The 21836-nt window shown below is 33.5% G+C and overlaps 1 protein-coding gene across 1 annotated transcript in view; it reads left to right on the top strand.

Moving 5' to 3' along the window:
• Nucleotides 1-21059, top strand: part of LOC149776122 (ADP-ribosylation factor-like protein 5B) — a 47478-nt gene extending 26419 nt beyond the window's left edge. The window contains exons 4-6 of the mRNA XM_089942374.1: nt 4821-4904; nt 9198-9349; nt 16060-21059. Of these exons, the coding sequence (XP_089798500.1) occupies nt 4821-4904; nt 9198-9349; nt 16060-16108 (285 nt within the window). The 3' untranslated portion in view covers nt 16109-21059. The remainder of the gene's footprint in view (nt 1-4820; nt 4905-9197; nt 9350-16059) is intronic.
• Nucleotides 21060-21836: the final 777 nt, after the last annotated feature.

The raw sequence follows: 21836 nt of genomic DNA, 5'->3' as shown, positions 1-21836 counted from the left end.
AGATTGCTGTCAAAAATTCAAAATTAAAGCTTGAAGAAGTGAATGAAATTGTGCCAAATTGGAATTTTTTGCTGCCACAGAGTCTGGCATATATCTTGTTGGAAAAATAGTTGTCTCAGACTCAGTGGTATCCTTGATTTCTATTCTTCCACTTTCACAAATTTTTTTTCCTCCAAATCTGTATTTTCCCTTTCTATCAAAAAGTAATTATTAAACTCATTTTATCCCATATGGTACATGAAGTATTTTTATCCCATACGGTACATGCAGTATTTTTATCCCATATGGTACATGCAGTATTTTTGTCAACTATTTAAAGCATTCATCACCTGCATTGTGTCATTTAAATTTAAACACAAACAGCTCATTAATTAGTGTACTTGTTTTGTTTCGTATGCAGTATCACACATGGAGAATGATTCTGTGTATAATCAATTAAGAAACCATTCATAAAGAAAAAACTATCATTTATGTAGGTGAAGTGCCATTCATTAGTTTAATTTCATGGACTTGATGAATTAATATCAAAGATTGATCTGCTTATAGGTATCTGGTTTGAGTAAACACAGTATATCAAGATTATATAAAACAATCTGAATTAATCATTATACCAGATTTGCTTTGATTGGCTAATAATTCAGTCACTTAGTACAGTATGCAGTCTAGCAATAGTAGAATGTGCACACATACAACAGGTACAGTATACATGTAAGAATGACCATTTGTTCATGTAAGAATGATCATTTATACATGTAAGATTGACCATTTGTACATGTAAGAATGACCATTTGTACATGTAAGAATGACCATTTATACTTGTAAGAATGACCATTTGTACATGTAAGAAAGAACATTTGTACATGCAAGAATGATCATTTATACATGTAAGAATGACCATTTGCAGTAGGTGTGATGTATCAAAATGTGATGTCAAAAAAGAGATAGATTTCAGGCATTTAGTTTGTCCAGAGTGGTTATACCCATTCATTATAACCAGAGTGACTGGTCAGGTAAAGGTAGATAGTGATTAAAGCATGTATATACTCATATATAATGCACACCCCAATGCAAACATTGATCCAGATTGTTGTTGTATGAGATGCTGTTAGATAGGGGTCTTTTATGTTTGCTTTAAAATCAGGACAGGATGGATATTGATCTGTCAGTACAGTAATTTATCCTAGAACTATTATTATTCGAAAGTATTCTGGTCAATGAAAAGACTGATTTTAAAAAAAAAATCTGAGTAAGATTTCCAACTCTTGAGTCAGTTGGAACATTATGTTTTCCTTCCATCACATCATTGAAAAATACCTCAGATGTAATTGGTGGCCATTTTAACTGCATTCTAGTACTAATATTAGTGTCCCAACCCTTCATTTTTGGAGTACAAATTTGATCGTATATGAGTCAACTGCCTGTTTGTTTTTTCCAACACTTTTGCTTATGTCTGTAATAGTGTATACACTACCCACTAATACAGACTGAAATCATCTTCATTTATTCCAGTTAAAATCAAACACAGGACCATATCAGAATAACTTGAAGTGTCGTGTAAGCTAGTGAAGCATGATATCCTAAAAAAAAGTTAACATTTTCAGTATGGCATGTAATTGGATGAGCAGATAGAAGAATGTTCCATGTCATATAGATGCTGATGTTTAAGAAAAGAGACAAACTGCTGGGTAACTAGGATTGTAATTTTATTGCTCCATTAACAGCTATAGAGGGTTTCACAGTTGCAACGGAGTTTCTCATCATAGTGCTTAAAATTACCTCTCTTAGTTCCAGTGCGCATGCCCACAAAAAATTCTAGTTCCGGATAGTTCATAATTTCGCACCGTTTTATGCTTGGTTAGCGAAACATGAAGTCAACAAAGGAAGGAATCTTAGCTGTACTACAGATCGTTATGGTTAAATCAATGAATGAATTATATATGTCTAACATCTTTTGTTCATACTAGGAGAATAATTATATACATTTCATCAGATAATAAGATTCTTGTCCATACTTACATTATATCAGATAATTAAAGAATCTTTACTATCCATACTTAAAAAATATCAAATAAATTAAATACACTGTCCATATTTATATTATACCAGATAATATAGATTCATTATCCATAATTTCAGATACATTTTTGGAACATTTCACTTTGCTCTCCAATTTTAAACATTTATTGCACATTTTGGCTGCATAACTTTAATGAAAACCATCTCAACAATGTGCATTTTTCATACATTGATATATCCTTCTTTCTCGGTTATTTTCTCAAGGCTAATAGTGTGTTTATAACACGAGTTAAGAAAGTTGTAACACGAGTTCGATAAGAAAATTAAAACATGAGCTCGATATGTCAGCTGATCTGTAATGCTGAATATTTTAAACCAGAAAAGTTTTTTAAAATGGAACACAATATACTAATGTATTCAGAGGAACTTAACAAAGCAATAATTACATTAGCTATCCTAAAGTTAAAGGAGTGTAATTAATGCAGATAGAATATTTATTCATATTTGGGTTGTAAATATCGTACAATACTCAGATTAATTAACATGCCTAATGACATTTTTTTTGTTTTATTTTCTTTTTGGTGGAAGGGGAGGGGTTCTCCCATCTTAATACAATCAGAAAAGTATTTCCACATACATATTTTTTCTTGCAATGTCCAGTCAAATAATATAGCCATGCATTCGTTCAGCCTAATATTTAATTATTTACATTCCTCGCTGGTTTTCTCAAAACTTGAAACATAAAGTATCGGACGGTGCATGCAATAGCTTTCAGCATGATTTTTCTTTGCTTATACTGACACATTGTAATAACTCTAAAATTTGCTCGAATAAAGAGTAACACAAAAAAGAGTGAAAACAATAAGCTTTGAAAAATTTAACAAATAATTTATTTCGCTGGAAAAATACTGTGAAAGTGAAAAAATAAGAACTTATGGTTTTAAGAATCAAATGCAAAAATAATTTATAATTTAGGAATAATCAACAAATTAAATTTTAGAAGTCCTAATAATGAAATGTTCCTATGAATTCAAATTTGAGTCACGATGAAGAATCCAAGATGGAAGGTGATGACATATACTGTAGCTATTATTGTGCTCATGTGTCTACAGTTCTGTGTTATTCACAAGTAATAACCCAGTGTTTGAATTTCCTAATTTGTTTTAATGAAATGTCTTTGTCCAAGAATTCTATATGAGCACTCACATATTTCCGGGAAAAAGAATTAATCCTTTTGAATCCAAATAATTTGAATAAACATTAAAATGTACATGCAATTCTCAAAACTGGTCACAAACAAATGAACACTTTGACATCAAGTGTTTTTAAGCCCAACTGAGAGAAATCTCTATAAACAATGATTATACAGTAACTCAAATGCAAAACAGATTCCCAGTTGAGGTTCAACTTTCCAGAACCTTCAAGAAGTATTTACGTCTAAAAGCATGTAGTCCCAGTATGACCTTAATCTAAGAATAAGAAAAAAATAAAAAGTTGTTTACTTGTCTCAGTGATTTCTGAATTAAGGTCGGGAACTAGGTCAGCCTTAGCTGTTTACAACTGAAGAGTCAAGGTCAAACTATGTTCCTGAAAAAATATCGAGTTCCTAGTAAACAAAACTTTTGACATGTAATGAAATTAAAAATTAAAAAGATTTTAAAACTTACAAACAACTAAATTAAATAAAATATAAATTATGTCAAGTATACATAATATAATGTTCGGAGAGAACATTTATTTGAGAACATTTATTTGAAAGCTGGGAACAGCACAAGTTAGTGGAAAAAAATAAAAGATGTAAATTCAATTGATAGAATTTCATTTCAAGATAGTGAGATATCGATCTTGCTTGCGGAATGTTAGCAGTCTGTCACATTTTCTTGATCAACATCTGATATCTTTATTGATTGAACTATCTGGAAGTGAGTTGCACCGAGACGCCCACTGGTGTTTTCAAGGTTAGATCATAACTGTGAAATGGTCTATAGGATCACCTTGTAGCCTCAGCGTGGCCAGATGTCTGTTGATTCTTCAACATCATAGCAAAACTGCCTTCAGGCATATAGTTGTCATTGACTCAGTATGTCATAATAATGTTATTAACATCACAGCAACTGAATGATGTGTCATCACATATAGCAATATTAACCATAGTTAATTTGGGTCTACTGAAATATAATTATTTTTTCCACCCTAATTGTTAGGAATAATATTGAGAATTAAGAAATGAAGATATATGTATTGAATTGATGGCTGACACATTGTCAAGTACTGTTTTCCACACCTGTCCTTTTTTAAGCATCAATTCTCTAAACATTTAGATGGACATTGTCAAAAAAAGAAGTTGCAAACTTTAAAAACTGTCACCACAGTCACTTCTGAGTCTCTTTCAGGGCTATTAATTTGCTTTAGAAAGAGATGAGGATGTTCTGACTAGTTTGGAATAATATTTTTTTAAACCTGAAATGCTGAGTCAAGTTTATGATGGATAGGCCTGGTTTTTGTTGTTGGCAGTTATACAATTTTTATATACAGTCAAGTAGAGCATTATGTGTTGTAAACATGATAGCCTTTTCATGGTTAAGTAATTCATATATATAGGGGAGATTTTTTTAAATACAAGAAGCTACTGACATACAAACCTTAAATGCCACATTAGTTGTAAAAGACTGGTTTTCATTATGAATAAACAATTAAGAATATGTGTGATAGCTATCAGGTTTGTTACCATGACTACAGAACTAGCTGTAATTACATGTAGAACATTTGATGTGATTACCTGTACTGACGATCTTCTTTTTCAGTTTGTAATACTGGTGATAGACAGTACAGATAGAGAAAGGTTGTTAATTACAAAAGAGGAATTGTACAAAATGTTAGCTTCAGAGGTAAAGATTTTTCTTTTTTATTTCTTGTTTCAGATAGGAGAGAAAAATAATGTTTATCCCATATTTGTCTCAGCTGTATCAAGAAATTTGTAGACATAGGCATTGGTTTAAGTTTAGAAATAGTGACTTGAAAATAGATGCCTACTTTAAATAGATTAATACTTGTTTAAAAAGTCCCAAGGACAGCCTGTATAAGGGGATTGTGAATAAATTAAAGCATTGAAACAAATATTTGTCTTTTGAAATATCAGCATCTTTTCAACTCATTGTTTCAGTTTTAACATGAAAAAATATAACAAAATATTTTCTTTTGAATGAAGAGAATATTACAAAAATCTGGTCTAATTTTTGTTATTTCACATTACTTTTAGTTGATTACCATATATGCTTGTTCTTTTGGAACATCAAACCCACTTCTGAAGAGAGGTATTTCTCATATAGAACAAATTGCAGAGACAGGTGATACTGTAATGATCGCATTTGTAATACACATACAGAAAGGGTTAACCTTGATCAGAGTGCTTACCCTGCCAGTGTCAACGTATGGTTGAACACATTCTTATCGAGTTTATTGACTTCAGCCCATGGGAAAATCTTGGACTTTTTGAGCGAATGTGGTTTATAAAACAAATGTTGACCCTATGGTTCAAGAATGTTATCTTTTATTATTATCTTTTATTGTATATACCTTTTGCAGAATGTTAAATCATTTTCTTTTATATATTATCTTATTGTATTTCATGTTTACATTTATTTGGAAAAGTTTATCTCCTTAAGTTTGTATGCACTTCTTTAGCTTTATATCTATGGAACTTTACTTTGAATAGGCTCAGTATAGACACTTGTGTGCTGATGTGCCATTAAATGCTAATACCTGCATCTGGTTCTTGAACAAAGTTCTCTGTTTCCTCTTGGTTGGACAAAGTCCTCTATTTCCACTTGAACCGCTCTGGTGGCCTAGTGGTTAGAGCGTCCGCCTCGGATGCGGGAGTTCGTGGGTTCGATCCCCGGCCGAGTCATACCAGAGACTTAAAAAATGGTACTAACAGCTGCCTCGCTTGGCATTCAGCATTAAGAGGTTAGTGTTAGGACTGGTCGGCTTGGTGTCAGGATAATGTGACTGGGTGGGACATCATGCTACATGTCTGCGGCATGATGCCTCAGTGCTAGACATGACTATAAACTGCCACATTGCAGACATCGTAGCGATATGACAGAAAAATTGTTAAAGCTACATTAAAAATCAAAATCACATCACATCTATTTCCACTTGGACAAAGTCCTCTATTTCTTCTTGGACAAAGTCCTCTATTTCCTCTTGGACAAAGTCCTCTGTTTTCTCTTGGCTGATACATTTATGTTCTGTATTAAATATTTTCATGTAACTTTCTACATTATAGTGCAAGTCATTTTTTTTCTCTACTTGTGTATCATCAGTGGTGTTTGCTGTGATTAAGATTTCACGTGTGACATTTTAATTTGATATGAGACTGATACAGACATCATTTGTTTTCTTATTTTGTAAATAAAGAAATCATTGAAGAATGAAGGATATGGTTTCTTTTTTATTGAGTTTTTTTTATCTGAGTTAAATATTCATTTGCAAGTGATGGATCACAATAGTTTTCTTTACATTTCATCAGCATTTCACATAAACATCAGCTTCACCTTCAGATAAACTTGAAATTTAAAAACAATCTTAATAAATATCTGACATTCAGCTGAGTCAGTTTTATCAATCCATCAGACCCGATCCAAACACTGCATACCAAAATGCTTAAATTGGCATTGATGGATGGGAAGTTGGGGTAAAGATGGGGAGAACGTACATGCATTGTACAAATTGGCATTGATGGATGGGAAGGTGGGGTAAAGATGGGAAGAATGTACATGCGTTGTACAAATTAGCACTGATGGATGGGAAGGTGGGGTAAAGATGGGGGTAACATACATGCATTGTACAAATTGGCATTGATGGATGGGATGGTGGGGTAAAGATGGGGATAACGTGCATGCATTGTACAAGCAATGATGGATGATATAAAGGTTTGGCTTACAATGGCAGTTTGAGCCTATTCTGTACCTTCCATCTTTATCAGTTTTAACTCACCTTGCTATAAGGTCCTCTTGGGCCTATTCATCCGTTTCATGTTACCTTAGACTTACTGAATTTCTTTCAATCATTGCTAATTTATGCAATCTGGCATGCAGATTATGCAGAGGCATAGCTATGATATTTTGCGCCCAGGGGACGAACTATAAAATTGGCGCCCCAGCCCCCTCCCCGTTTAATCACATTTTTGAATATTACCCTTGTTTACTTATTATAATGTAACGCTGTAAGCCTCATTTTGGCGCCCCTGTACCTTGGCGCCCGGGGACATATGTACCCCCCTGCCCCCTCCAGCTACGCCTCTGAGATTATGAGTTCTCTTCTGCCATTTATTTAAGAGTAAACCTTGACTAAGTTAGCTTTGCTAAGTCATAGGTCACAGATGCTTATACTAGTATATATGGTATAATGAGTCAGTGCTCTTAAAATAAGCAAAAGAAAAGAGTGAAAGACAACAAGCTTTGTAAAATTTGTGTTATTCCTGTGAATGTCTCTATCCAAGATTTGTATCAGAGCATTTTTGTATTTCCAGAGAAAATAATCACTTTAATTCAGTTATTCAAAGAAATAGATTCCAGGCCAAAATTTTAAAAAATACTGGACACAACTTACAACTTGAATCTGCTAAAAATTTGACGCACGAATGACCAAGTCCTCACAGCTGCAAGATTATATAGGTCTCTACTTGACTTCATAGGGGCCCTGAGTGGCCAAGTGGTCCAAAGTGCTCACCGTTCTGGATCACTGCCATCTCACCTCTGTCTGGGTGGGTTTGAGTCCAAGGCTCAGCTAGCGTGGGTACGTGGGAAAGCCTTCCAGTAGCTTCTCGTGTGTCGGTGGTTCTTCCCTGGGTTTTCCAGGGTTCTTCCTCCACCAGTTATACTGGCCGCCATGTATAGCCTATCTTGTGCTGAAAAATGGCATTAAACCCTAGAACAATAACAACTTGACTTCATATCAGAATTAGCATTTTCTAAAAAAAAACATTACCTAATGGAAAAACACCTTCTTGAATGATCCTGATGTTTACAAAACAATAGTCTGGATTTTTAAAAAAAACCTAACCCTCAAACAATGTAAATTAAATATACATAACAATGGATACACTTTTCTGTAGTGTAATAGGCTTGTGGAAGGTAAGGGAGCTGGAAAGTAAAACTTACCTGAACATACATAGAGATTCAGTGACCATGATAAGTCTAGTTACACATACAAATTTTCATAAATTCTGTGTTCTGTGCACATATACATGACCTTTTGGATGAAATACAATATTATTTTTAAGAATTTACTTGTGCTTGCATACAGTAAATTTGATACTTAAAGAATTACCCACCTGTGTTTTTAAAAAAAATCTCACTGGTATTCTTTGAGCAGGCACATTTTGAAACATGATAATCTGATCACACAATGTATGCAGCTAGTGAAATAACAACTTTGAAAATCTGCCTGTATGATTTCACATGGCGTATTGAATTGCCTATTTAAATTTTATGCTTACCATTGTTAATTTTATGATTTGTGATGCAAGGTAAAGAATGGGTCCACAGGAGATGAAAGTAGCTACACCAGCTAAGACCACAATGCCGCTATAAATGAGCTCTGTGTGGCTACAATGCCACTGTAAATGAGCTCAGTGTATGAACACTACCGCTTTAAATGAGCTCAGTGTGTGGCCACAATGCCATTGTAAGTGAGCTCAGTGTGTGGCATTAAATGCCGTTATACAGAGATCCTTGCATTAATTTTTCATTCATACACTAGTACACAAGATTTTCTTTGAGGGCCTGTTCCATGTCACCATTGAAATTTAAACTACTCCAAGATTGAACTCTATCGTTAAGAAAGCAGAAGATACATTGGAACCAGTTTGTTTTAAATAATTGAAACATTTTTATATTTTACTGAGCAACACTTTTCTGCCAGAAGTTTCTGGTTTCTTGCATCTTTGTATCTGTTTGCACTAAAGCAAATGGGAAAACTCACTCCAAAAAAAGTATTTAAGGTATCTATGACATTAGGATGGAATATAATAGTTATGTTGGGAGGGGAGGTACAAGGGATGGAGTAAATAATTTCTCAATTTCTGAAGCTTTGAAACATAGAATTTTTAATAAGGCAAAACATTTTTGTTCCCATCGTATGTTGTAATTTGAGTCCTTTAAATTTTCCTTTTGCAGGATCTTAAGAAGGCAGCTATGTTAATATATGCCAATAAGCAAGACATCAAAGGCTCCATGTCAGCAGCTGAGATCTCACAACATCTGAATCTAACCTCAATCAAAGATCATGTGTGGCATATACAGGCATGCTGTGCATTAACAGGAGAAGGGTTAGTGTACATGACGTTTATGTCAAAATTGCAGAGCTCTGATAATTATTTACCTTTTTTAAAACGTATCAAGGACTACACAAATTATTGCTTATAGTTTTTCAGAGTTGATTATTTGTGTTTTGTGCATTTGTGTATTTGTGTGATTAAAATGAGGTTTCAAAGGATGAATTAAAAATCATAATAAATTTAGAAAAGCAAAAATTACCACCATATATCTGGACACCTCCCCCACAACTTTCCAGATGTGATGTATTCAACATTGTCATAATTTTCAGCTCTACAAAACATTTCTATTAAAAATAAAACAAGTGATTGAATACACAACCTTTAGATGGCAACACAGCTTAGGTTATCGACATTATCACAGAGATCAATAAAGTATTGTCAGTAGGCAGCAATAAAAACAGGGGACACTCTCTACAGTTTGTGATTAGTAAACTAGTGTGATTTACTCTAGGAATTGATACAGACCATTCATATTGGTGTGATTTACTCTAGGACTTGATATAGACCATTCATGTTGGTGTGATTTACTCTAGGACTTGACATAGACCATTCATATTGGTGTGATTTACTCTAGGACTTGACATAGACCATTCATATTGGTGTGATTTACTCTAGGACTTGATATAGACCATTCATATTGGTGTGATTTACTCTAGGACTTGATACAGACCATTCATATTGGTGTGATTTACTCTAGGACTTGATACAGACCATTCATATTGGTGTGATTTACTCTAGGACTTGATACAGACCATTCATATTGGTGTGATTTACTCTAGGACTTGATATAGACCATTCATATTGGTGTGATTTACTCTAGGACTTGATACAGACCATTCATATTGGTGTGATTTACTCTAGGACTTGATACAGACCATTCATATTGGTGTGATTTACTCTAGGACTTGATATAGACCATTCATATTGGTGTGATTTACTCTAGGACTTGATATAGACCATTCATATTGGTGTGATTTACTCTAGGACTTGATACAGACCATTCATATTGGTGTGATTTACTCTAGGACTTGATATAGACCATTCATATTGGTGTGATTTACTCTAGGACTTGACATAGACCATTCATATTGGTGTGATTTACTCTAGGACTTGACATAGACCATTCATATTGGTGTGATTTACTCTAGGACTTGACATAGACCATTCATATTGGTGTGATTTACTCTAGGACTTGATACAGACCATTCATATTGGTGTGATTTACTCTAGGACTTGATACAGACCATTCATATTGGTGTGATTTACTCTAGGACTTGATACAGACCATTCATATTGGTGTGATTTACTCTAGGACTTGATACAGACCATTCATATTGGTGTGATTTACTCTAGGACTTGATACAGACCATTCATATTGGTGTGATTTACTCTAGGACTTGATACAGACCATTCATATTGGTGTGATTTACTCCAGGACTTGACATAGACCATTCATATTGGTGTGATTTACTCCAGGACTTGATACAGACCATTCATATTGGTGTGATTTACTCTAGGACTTGATATAGACCATTCATATTGGTGTGATTTACTCTAGGACTTGATACAGACCATTCATATTGGTGTGATTTACTCTAGGACTTGATACAGACCATTCATATTGGTGTGATTTACTCTAGGACTTGATACAGACCATTCATATTGGTGTGGTTTACTCTAGGACTTGATACAGACCATTCATATTGGTGTGATTTACTCTAGGACTTGATACAGACCATTCATATTGGTGTGATTTACTCTAGGACTTGATATAGACCATTCATATAAACTAGTGTGATTTACTCTAGGACTTGATATAGACCATTCATATTGGTGTGATTTACTCTAGGACTTGATACAGACCATTCATATTGGTGTGATTTACTCTAGGACTTGATACAGACCATTCATATTGGTGTGATTTACTCTAGGACTTGATATAGACCATTCATATTGGTGTGATTTACTCTAGGACTTGATACAGACCATTCATATTGGTGTGATTTACTCTAGGACTTGATATAGACCATTCATATTGGTGTGATTTACTCTAGGACTTGATACAGACCATTCATATTGGTGTGATTTACTCTAGGACTTGATATAGACCATTCATATTGGTGTGATTTACTCTAGGACTTGATACAGACCATTCATATTGGTGTGATTTACTCTAGGACTTGATACAGACCATTCATATTGGTGTGATTTACTCTAGGACTTGATATACACCATTCATATTGGTGTGATTTACTCTAGGACTTGACATAGACCATTCATATTGGTGTGATTTACTCTAGGACTTGATACAAACCATTCATATTGGTGTGATTTACTCTAGGACTTGATATAGACCATTCATATTCTCAGTGAAGTGAAAGGTGATATAAAGTATTTAAACATGTACATCACTCCCATGATAACTAGCAAAACTGCCTATACTGTGTGGTTAGTGTGGATTCCATTTATTTAATAGAAAATACCCCCAAAAATGGCCTCTATTTGTTGAACGTGAAGAAAATCACAATTAAAATTTGGAACTGAAATTTGATTATAATAACTAGTTTTATCATCGAAAACGATGGATAGTACCTGGAACTTTGAATCAGCATCTTCAAATTCTCAGCTTTTTAATAAAAAGTCATATGTTTTGTTAAATTGTCTTTCCTAATAATTTCAGTACACTGTAAATAATAATATTTGATAAAATTTCAATCAGTAAAAATGTCACAAAAGGCTACTAGTGGCAGCACCTTAATACATATATACCAGTGAAATAAGTTTAGTCGAATTAAATTATTATTTTAGTTCTATTCAGTTTGAGTGTAATCATCATAAATGCAATATGCCCTCTTGTATCCAAATTTGAAAAACGTCAGTCTACCATCATAGCTCTGTCAGCGAGCATATCTGTGAGAACCTAAGTGCTGATTGATATCCAACTTGTGGAAGTATATTATATATTGTATTGTTGCGTTCATTTAAGATCAGACCAGCCTTGTGTTATCTTGTTATGTCTTTTGTATCAAATGAAATGAAGGTGGTGGAATAAAAGAAAACTTCAAAGTCATGCAGATCATATCAGTGTAAGAAGTAGCAGTCATGGTCGTGTGTCAAGTTAATGCATTTCAGTAGATTAATCAACCGTTATTATAAATGCAAGCAGACTACCTTAAATTAACCTGCTCTTTCATCAAATATAGCAACACACCTACCAAAATGCATACTTGGTGAATAAAAAAAATTGTCTCCTTTTTTTTGGACAATGGTTTCTGGTTGATAGTTTTCTGTGAATCTTGAATTTAACAAGTTGATAATATATTCTAAAAGTTTTAAAACGATTTCAATTAATACAGTTAAATCTGTCTTAAAAGAACCTTGCATTTGGTTGGAAAGTTATTATTATTTATTTTCAGTGGACAGATCAATACATTTTTTCATAAATTAAAAACTTTTGAAAGACCATTATTGCCAGAAATGGTTGTCGTGTTCAGCCAGATCTCATACTTGGCATCATGAGATTTTCATCAAAAACGATGGCCTGCTAATGAAACTTTATTTTCCCTTGTGGCACCAGAACATGGCTTTCCCATAATTTCAGAAATGACTTGATTGGCTGCTTAGATGATGATAACATATTGCGCTGATGATATGACTTAATGTTTTTCATAAACAATGACAATTTCATTGGCTGATTAAGACATGCCTCCTACATCTGTTTATAAAAAAGATTTGATGATATCCTTCTATGCTTTCATTAGAATTTTGGCTTGAATCATTATTAAAGTAGGTAAAGATGCCAATGGGTATCCGGATACTTGGGTAACTGCCCATTGATAATAACCCAGGTAATAAAACAATTCATAGGGTACCTGTTTGCCATATACAGGTTTTCTGCCAGTGCTTGTAAAGGAATTACTCACTTTGTTTTCAAGTTGACAATCCTTTTGATTGAGCTGCAAATACCTGTACTTTATCAGTGCCAAGCAGAGGTCTACCTCATCCAATAAATAATTGACCGTAATTGCATAGCTTGTTTTTCCATGTGACAACTCTCTTATTGGCCTGTGAGTGTGGATACAGTAGCAAGTAACGGGGGGTAGTTTTATGATCTTGATGAACAACTGACATGTGTTCAGTCATAGCGTTTATTAGATTTCACAAACTGGATGATCAAAGTGTTACTTACAAAGCTCAAGCTCAGTCTCTAAATAAGCATCCACATATGACAGTGAGGCCAAGGAAAAGGTGTCAGATGATATTTATGATGACTAGACCATGATGATTTACTAGATGATGGAGGATTACAGAACTTTATCAGACAATGAGGACACATTCTTGCACTTTGTACCAGATTACATTTTAATTTAGGTAGTGATATTAATAGGTTACTGTAGACTTAACTTCAGGTTTGTAAACATTTTATACAATTTCCCATTGATCAGATACCTGTATAACCAAATGTTAGGATTGACAGATTCCAGGGTAACCAATCATTAGGATTGATGGTACCCATTAGAAGTCTTCTAAAATTTTGACGGCTTTCAAATTAGGTCTATATAAGTTTTAAGATAGTGAGAAATGTCATTGTTGTTTTCCTTTGGCAAAATTTTAAAGAAGCCCCTTCTGTCCATGATGGTGATTAGTGAAGCACTTGAACCGATTCTCATTTGGCAGAGGTACCATGGAACCACACAGGAGTTGGTTGATCAAGGCTTCAAAAGGGGGTGATTGTCATGATAGATTTTTGCTGTGCTGTACTTATTTTTTCTCAGATTATTATAACCATCATAATTAATTAATAAGTATCGGGTACTTTTGTATGATATACATCATCAGCTTTCTTAGGAAAGGGAAGGAACAGTTTGGCTGTTTAAAGGAGGTCAATTATATTAGCGTCAAGGAACAGCTTGGCTGTTTAAAGGAGGTCAATTATATTAGCGTCAATAGCAAATATTAAAAGTAGGGCTGTAACAATTACCCAGATAATCATTATCATTTTGAGTGTTACCAATAAATGGTTACCAAATATAATAGCCAGTTAACTGACCCCTCCCACCCCCACCTTGCCTCATAACACCAAGTGTATTTAGTGAAAGGAATAAATTAATATACAAATCAAAAATGTGAATAAAATGTCTCACTCCCAACCTTTACTTTAGAAACAAGTTTTAAACACAAATTTAAACATCTACCCAAAATTCAGCCAAATGCTATGCACATATCTGCTGTTCTAAAATATGACAGCATAATGTAATACCATCTTCACCAATACTGTATGCAGTAGTATGTAGTAGTGTTTTACAGCACCTCAGCACAGTAGTTTCTAAATGGTACCATAAAACATTACTAAGGTATTTTCAGGCAAGTGATACACAAGTTTTGAGTGCTTCTAACAGATGGCTTGATTGGTACTGATGTTAACTGCATGAAATGGAAAATGTGACAAACTAATTAAAGGTGAAATGCATATATAGATCACATACAAAAAGAAGAAGAAATATTTCTGTTTTAGTAGTTGTAATGTGCAAGCTTTACTAGATTTTAGAACCTGGAAGCTTTGACAACGCTGTAATTCTGGCCAATTCACACTCTTTACACGAGGGATTCTTTTTACTACAATTAACCAGTTATGGTTTGGTTATTATATTATTGATAACCAGATATGGTTTGGTTATTATATTATGGATAACCAGTTATGGTTTGGTTACTATATTATGGATAACCAGTTATGGTTTGGTTATTATATTATCGATAACCAGTTATGGTTTGGTTATTATATTATGGATAACCAATTATGGTTTGGTTATTATATTATGGATAATCAGTTATGGTTTGGTTATTATATTATGGATAACCAGTTATGGTTTGGTTATTATATTATGGATAACCAGTTATGGTTTGGTTATTATATTATGGATAACCAGTTATGGTTTGGTTATTATATTATGGATAACCAGTTATGGTTTGGTTATTATATTATGGATAACCAGTTATGGTTTGGTTATTATATTATTGATAACCAGTTATGGTTTGGTTATTATATTATGGATAACCAATTATGGTTTGGTTATTATATTATGGATAACCAGTTTATGGTTTGGTTATTATATTATAGATAACCAGTTATGGTTTGGTTATCATATTATGGATAACCAATTATGGTTTGGTTATTATATTATGGATAACCAGTTTATGGTTTGGTTATTATATTATGGATAACCAATTATGGTTTGGTTATTATATTATGGATAACCAGTTATGGTTTGATTATTATATTATGGATAACCAGTTTATGGTTTGGTTATTATATTATGGATAACCAATTATGGTTTGGTTATTATATTATGGATAACCAGTTATGGTTTGGTTATTATATTATGGATAACCAATTATGGTTTGGTTATTATATTATGGATAACCAGTTTATGGTTTGGTTATTATATTATGGATAACCAGTTTATGGTTTGGTTATTATATTATGGATAACCAGTTAATTAAAAGAAAAGAGAACTGATGCTGTACTGAATAGATTATTGTTTAAAGTAGAACTGTTAGGGGAGATTTACTCTTGTTGTCTTGCAGATTCATATAAATAGCTGAGTAGATATACAATTGTATAACATAGTTTCAAAAAAGTTAAATATATAAAAGTAAATATAGCCATTACCCATTCTGATTTTGTTTTATTTTCCTTACAGGTTATATCAGGGACTAGAATGGATTGTAAGTCATCTGAAAAGAAGGTGATGATGGTTCTGTGATAGTGCAAGGAATATATTAGAATGGTGTGCAGTCAGTCAAAGGGCAGTGTCAGCTTTAAATAGTGTTATAACCAGACTAAATGAAAGAGATGGAGACTGGGCCCTTAGACTGCATTCACCAAGGGGCATTATTTGTAAATAAGCAAAGGTGTACGTCTTCGAGGAGTTACTAGGCCAAAATATATCATGTTACTCTTGCAGTAGTTGTCCATACGTGGCCATGAGTCCGGTTGCAAATTAAATTGCCATAATTTGATGGCAGGAATCATCAGAAAAATTCACTGTACATTGAATGAAGATTTTATTTTGACAATCTGTTAAAAAAGGAATGTCAGAATTCTACTTGAACCTTTTTAATCATTTACCAAAAAAGAAGTTCATATGCACCGATAGATACTTAATATTTTTGAATGTCTGATTGCTTATATTAAAGAAGAATATTTGCCTATCATTGTGGAAGGTGAATAGTATTTTTCAGCTGCTGTCAATGCACCTGGTCATTGTGTAGGGCTTGGAAAAAACCCTGTTTACAACTTTTAAGATTATTTTATTTGAAAAACGTAAAAAGTTTCTATTAATAGAAATTGCAAAGACAGTGGAAATGATAAAATTCAGCTATTGACAACTCCACATTTTGTCAAATCAGACAAATGTTGAGATTAAATTGTGATTAAAATGATTCTTTCTACACGGACATGCTGTCGATGCTAAACATATTTTCTGGTCAGAGTAGACATGTTTCAGTTTATTTTCATGTACTGCAGCCAGTATAATGTATGACAATGATTGCAAAATATGCAGACAAATGCCAGAATCAGTTGGTAGCCCAACAGGTTATCAGGAAAAGGACATGTTTGACCAGTTTAAATTTAATTGCTGCCAGAATGCAACGAAGACGCTTGAGTATGAAACTGTTAATTCAAGATCATCTTTTTATTGTCACATGGTGTAAGCTTAGCTTTGTGATCTGTATGGCAACTGTATCCAGATCAAACTGTTTAAAGTTTTTATTTAGCAAAATAAAAGACAGACCTCACAAAAAGGGATGTCTTGTCTTCATTAATGTCACTAAGATAAAAGTATGTTTTTGTAAAATAATTTTGGTTATTGTAACTTGAACAAAAATATAGAAGAATGTAGAGTGTCATAGAGAGTAACTGGACTTAAGTATATATGGTTATCATATAGGGCAACCGGACTTAACATTCTGGTAGTTCTTGGGCTGAGAGCACAAAAATTTGTTTGGACCCTGGAGGCCTGACCTCAGAATGACATAAAATTTTATAATTAAGGCTTATGTGCATTGTCAACTTTATTCATCACAACTGTTTTGGATGTTTTAACATTTTGCCCCAGCCATCTTTATTTATTTTTCTTGGATTTACAGTATGTTTTATTCAGAATGACCATGAGGATTCTTTCAATGTATGTCCCACTTGATCTGCATTGTTTATTAGTGTCAGCTTTTTACACCTTTAAAGAAAGACTGATATATTACTTAGATCTTCCATCTGGAGGCTCCATGATGGTTGATTTCTTATGACCATTTGTTGCATCATGGTGTTAATTAAAATCAAACATAGCCATTCTACGGTGAAATTAAACTTAAAATGTAAGTGAGAAGTTTTAGTTTTTATTGAACACATTATTTTAATATACAATATAGACTTAAAACTACAGCTAAAATGACCATAGGGAATTATGTTTTGGCAGCACAAGAGATGGAGAGTGGGTATAATAAGAAAATATTTTCTGTCATTTCTTACATATGTCCCAATCATACTTAAAAGATATACAGGTGGATATTATTCAACTGTGAAAGAGGTTAAACTTTGCGACTGAGAGAAACGACCGTGTACATGGATAATTGGACTGATCAATTGCACTGTTTGAAAGATGTTATTATGTTGTAACAGCTTAATGTGTGTGCCATTTATAGTTGCAGTGAAAATTCAGATTTCTTCACCAAAGTCAACTTTTACCTCAAGAAAATGTATTGTTGTGTTTATTGAGGGTTTTTAATGCTGTGTCAGATCATTTTGTGTTTACAAATATTTACTTTGTCATGAATTCTGCCTGTATAAATTGTAGTGAAATGGGTGAAATTGTTTTATGCCAAACTGATAATAGTATGTTATAAGCAGTCAAACATTATTTTATTCATTTCTTTGTTTTATGTTTGTTGAAGGCTTTAGTGTGTTGACATACATCAGTATTTCTTATTTAAAACTTGCTTCATTACAACTGGTTAAGTGAAAATAAAAATTGGCATTTATGACTTACATGCTTCATTATCTTTATTGTCTTGAGAAGATGGGGGGTGGGGTGATCCACTTGCTTAACTTTTTAAAAAGAAGAGCTGTAGGCAACATGGGGGATATAATTTTCCTTGCATAACTTTTTGGAGGGATAATTATTAAGAGTAAGGTACAAGTAGATTATAATTACTGTTGTGTATGTACAGCTCTTTTGATCTGTAATTCACAGCTATACAAATCTCATTTCATCAGCTGATTGGATTTTATGAGTGCAAGTTACAATTTCCTCCCTGGAGAACAACACAGGGCCAGGTTACGGGGTCAAGTTCAAGCAGTAAATCCAATGACACAAATCAGTGGTATTGTGCATTTGCATCACCTGAGGCAATAAATTTAGAATAAGGTGTTGAGACTGCCCTAATTAAAATGCCTAATACAAATACATTTCTATAGGAGATTTTTTAATTTAGTTCCATATTGCCCATGAATTTCACAATAGTAGAAGGCAAGATAAATCAGGAATCTTGAGAAAAGTGGGATAAACCTTCTTGTTTAAGATGCAGTTGTTTTTATATTAGATTACAAAAAGATCAGCTTGTAAAAATTGGATTAAATCTGCCCTCTTAGATATATTTAGCTAAACAAAATCTTCCCCATATGTATAGGCAAGTTAGGGAAATCTTACATGTGGAAACAAGATTTGTGTCCTTAATGGTGCTTGCCAAGTCCTGGTATCAATCTGACTCCTTCATAAATTAGATTTGCCTAACCTGGTCAAACACAGTGATATTTTTGTGGTGACAACTTTGCAGAATATTGTCAATCATTTTACAGTTTCAAAATTCCAGTAGATGCATTGGTGATATCAGCTTCATGATGTCACAGTGGTGGCATATGACCTTGAATACCCCTTTGGTAAGACAAGAAAATCTTGGGTTTAATGGAATTTATTATGCATGTTGATGTGGGATAGAGAAATCCCACCAGAGGGGTCACAGTGAGCAGGCAAATTATGAGCCAGACTGGGATTTTCCTATCCCATCATCAGTACACATAGTTGTTGTTTTTCTCATGTTTCTGGATCAAAAAATGTAGGTTTCAAAGAACATGGTCTGCAGCTGATACAGTTACAGTGAAAAATTCAAACTCCAGGGTTGTACAAGCAACTAATTCAGTCCCTATGGACTGTACAATTACTGTTTTTCCAAAATACTACACTTTTGTGGTAAGACCAGTAAAACATACATGAACTGAGTTATCTATCCAAGAGGAAGCTTCTAAAAACTTAATATGATATATACTGTGACTGTAAACATCTGGTGCCCTGAGATCTCCATTGTTACATCCACTAGCTCCTGTGTGGCAGCAGCAATAAAATGAAAATGGTTAAGGATTCAAGCTTATTATTGCATACATTTTATCTATACTTTGGCTTCAATGATTATAATATGTTCAAATACAATATTTAATATAACACATTTAGGCTGATACTATAGCTATGCCACACACACAGGCTGGTTCTGTAGCTATACCACACACACACACACACAGGCTGGTTCCATAGCTATACCACACACACAGGCTGGTTCCATAGCTATACCACATACACAGGCTGGTTCTATAGCTATGCCACACACACAGGCTGGTTCCATAGCTATACCACACACACAGGCTGGTTCTATAGCTATACCACACACACGGGCTTGTTCCATAGCTATACCACACACAGGCTGGTTCTATAGCTCATAAAATAATGTTTTAAACAGATAACTTGGATTTTGAAATTTAAAAAAAAGGGTCAGAGTATTGAAAATGCTATTTGCGACATCATATAAGGTGGGATAATATTCTCATTAGGGTAAGAATTTTTGGCATGGCATTCCACCCAGAAGAGCATTGTGTACTGATCAGAAAGGGGTTGGCATGGAGGGTAGTCAGGGTGACCAGGTTTGAATTGTTCCAACTCAGCATGTTCAGAGGGATAAACCAGTTTTGAACTTTATTGTGAGGGTCTTTCTAAAGTGTGTTGTAATTTAAACTGGATTTTCAGGACAATATGAGTTACCACAAAGTTCTGCCATTAAAATATTGACAGTTTTAATTACTGAGATCAAATTTTACTTGTTCATAGCTTCCTATTTTACAGATTTGTAGAGATGAAAATAACGTGAGACCTTATATGTCACATTAGGTACTGATCTTGCTATCACAGTTTTGATCTACTTCTGAAATCAGTTCAATCATTAGAGAAAACAACTTTGGAATCATGTTTCTTTTATGTGTATTTGAAAACAAATGGCAATATTTTGTAATATGTTTATCCAGTTCATGATGCATGAGTGTTTAAATTTTACGTGATTTCATGAAAGCTTAATTAGTGTGATTGTATGAAATCTGTATGATTTTATGAAATCTTAATTAGTGTGTATGAAATCTTAATTAGTTTCACTGTATAAACATCATAATTAGTGTGATTGTATAAAGTCTTAATTAGTGTGAGTTAATGAAATCTTAGTGTTATGCTTTTACCTATATTGACCTTGAAAATTTGTATGATTTGACATTGTGCATCAGAGTGGCCAGTCAAACCATTGTTAATTTTTTGTGAAATTACGCAAATGAATTTTAAATAAAGTGCAGCGTTGTCATAATATGTCATGACGGTGTGCAAACATTCTATTCCCATTTTAATGTCATTTGTTTAAAATGTCCAAATGCCTATTTCAGAGCTGTCAACCATCACTATTTTGGTGTCAGTTTCACTGCTCTTTTTAGGAATTCACAGATTCATCCACACAAAAAATCACGAATTCCCAAATTTTCGTTTGGCTTAAATCAGGAATAAAATAATCTTTATCCTATTAAGTTCTAGTTGCAATATCAGCAGTTGTACATGGTCCCCATACTGCTAGTTGAAATATTCGTTGAACTATATCAGATTTGTACAGTTTATGTTACAGCAAGCATTTTAACATATTTCAGTCTATGTTTATAATATGAGTTTTACAAGTACTAGTTAAGAAAAGCGGGACTCAACTGGGTATCTTTTTTAAATGGCATACATACATACATACATACATACATTTGAATTCTTCAAACACACACTCAGTGATAGATATTTCAAAGAATTTGATTAACTCATTCTTGGCATCATGTCTATACATCCGGAGGTAGTAACCTAGTTTCAAGCTCTGTAGCATCAAAGTTATTTAAGATACACCAAAATGGGTGGTATTAAAGAAGAGTAGACAGATGTAGCTCTACAGTGAAACCAGATAATCTGGTATTTCTACTCACATTACAAAATACAAGAGGGAAAAACATTTTTTTAGATCTGATTTTTTTAACACCAAATGTTAGCCCATTTTCACAATCAGACTTTGTGTCTGGATTTTTGTCTTTTTGACCTCAGATCTAAGACAGACTAGTCTGAACTGCACACAGACAGGTGAACCT

The sequence above is a fragment of the Sinohyriopsis cumingii genome, chromosome 18, assembly GCF_028554795.1.
Source record: "Sinohyriopsis cumingii isolate HCF-2022 chromosome 18, ASM2855479v2, whole genome shotgun sequence".
NCBI lineage: Eukaryota > Metazoa > Mollusca > Bivalvia > Unionida > Unionidae > Sinohyriopsis > Sinohyriopsis cumingii.
This window is presented reverse-complemented; position numbering and strand designations above follow the sequence as displayed.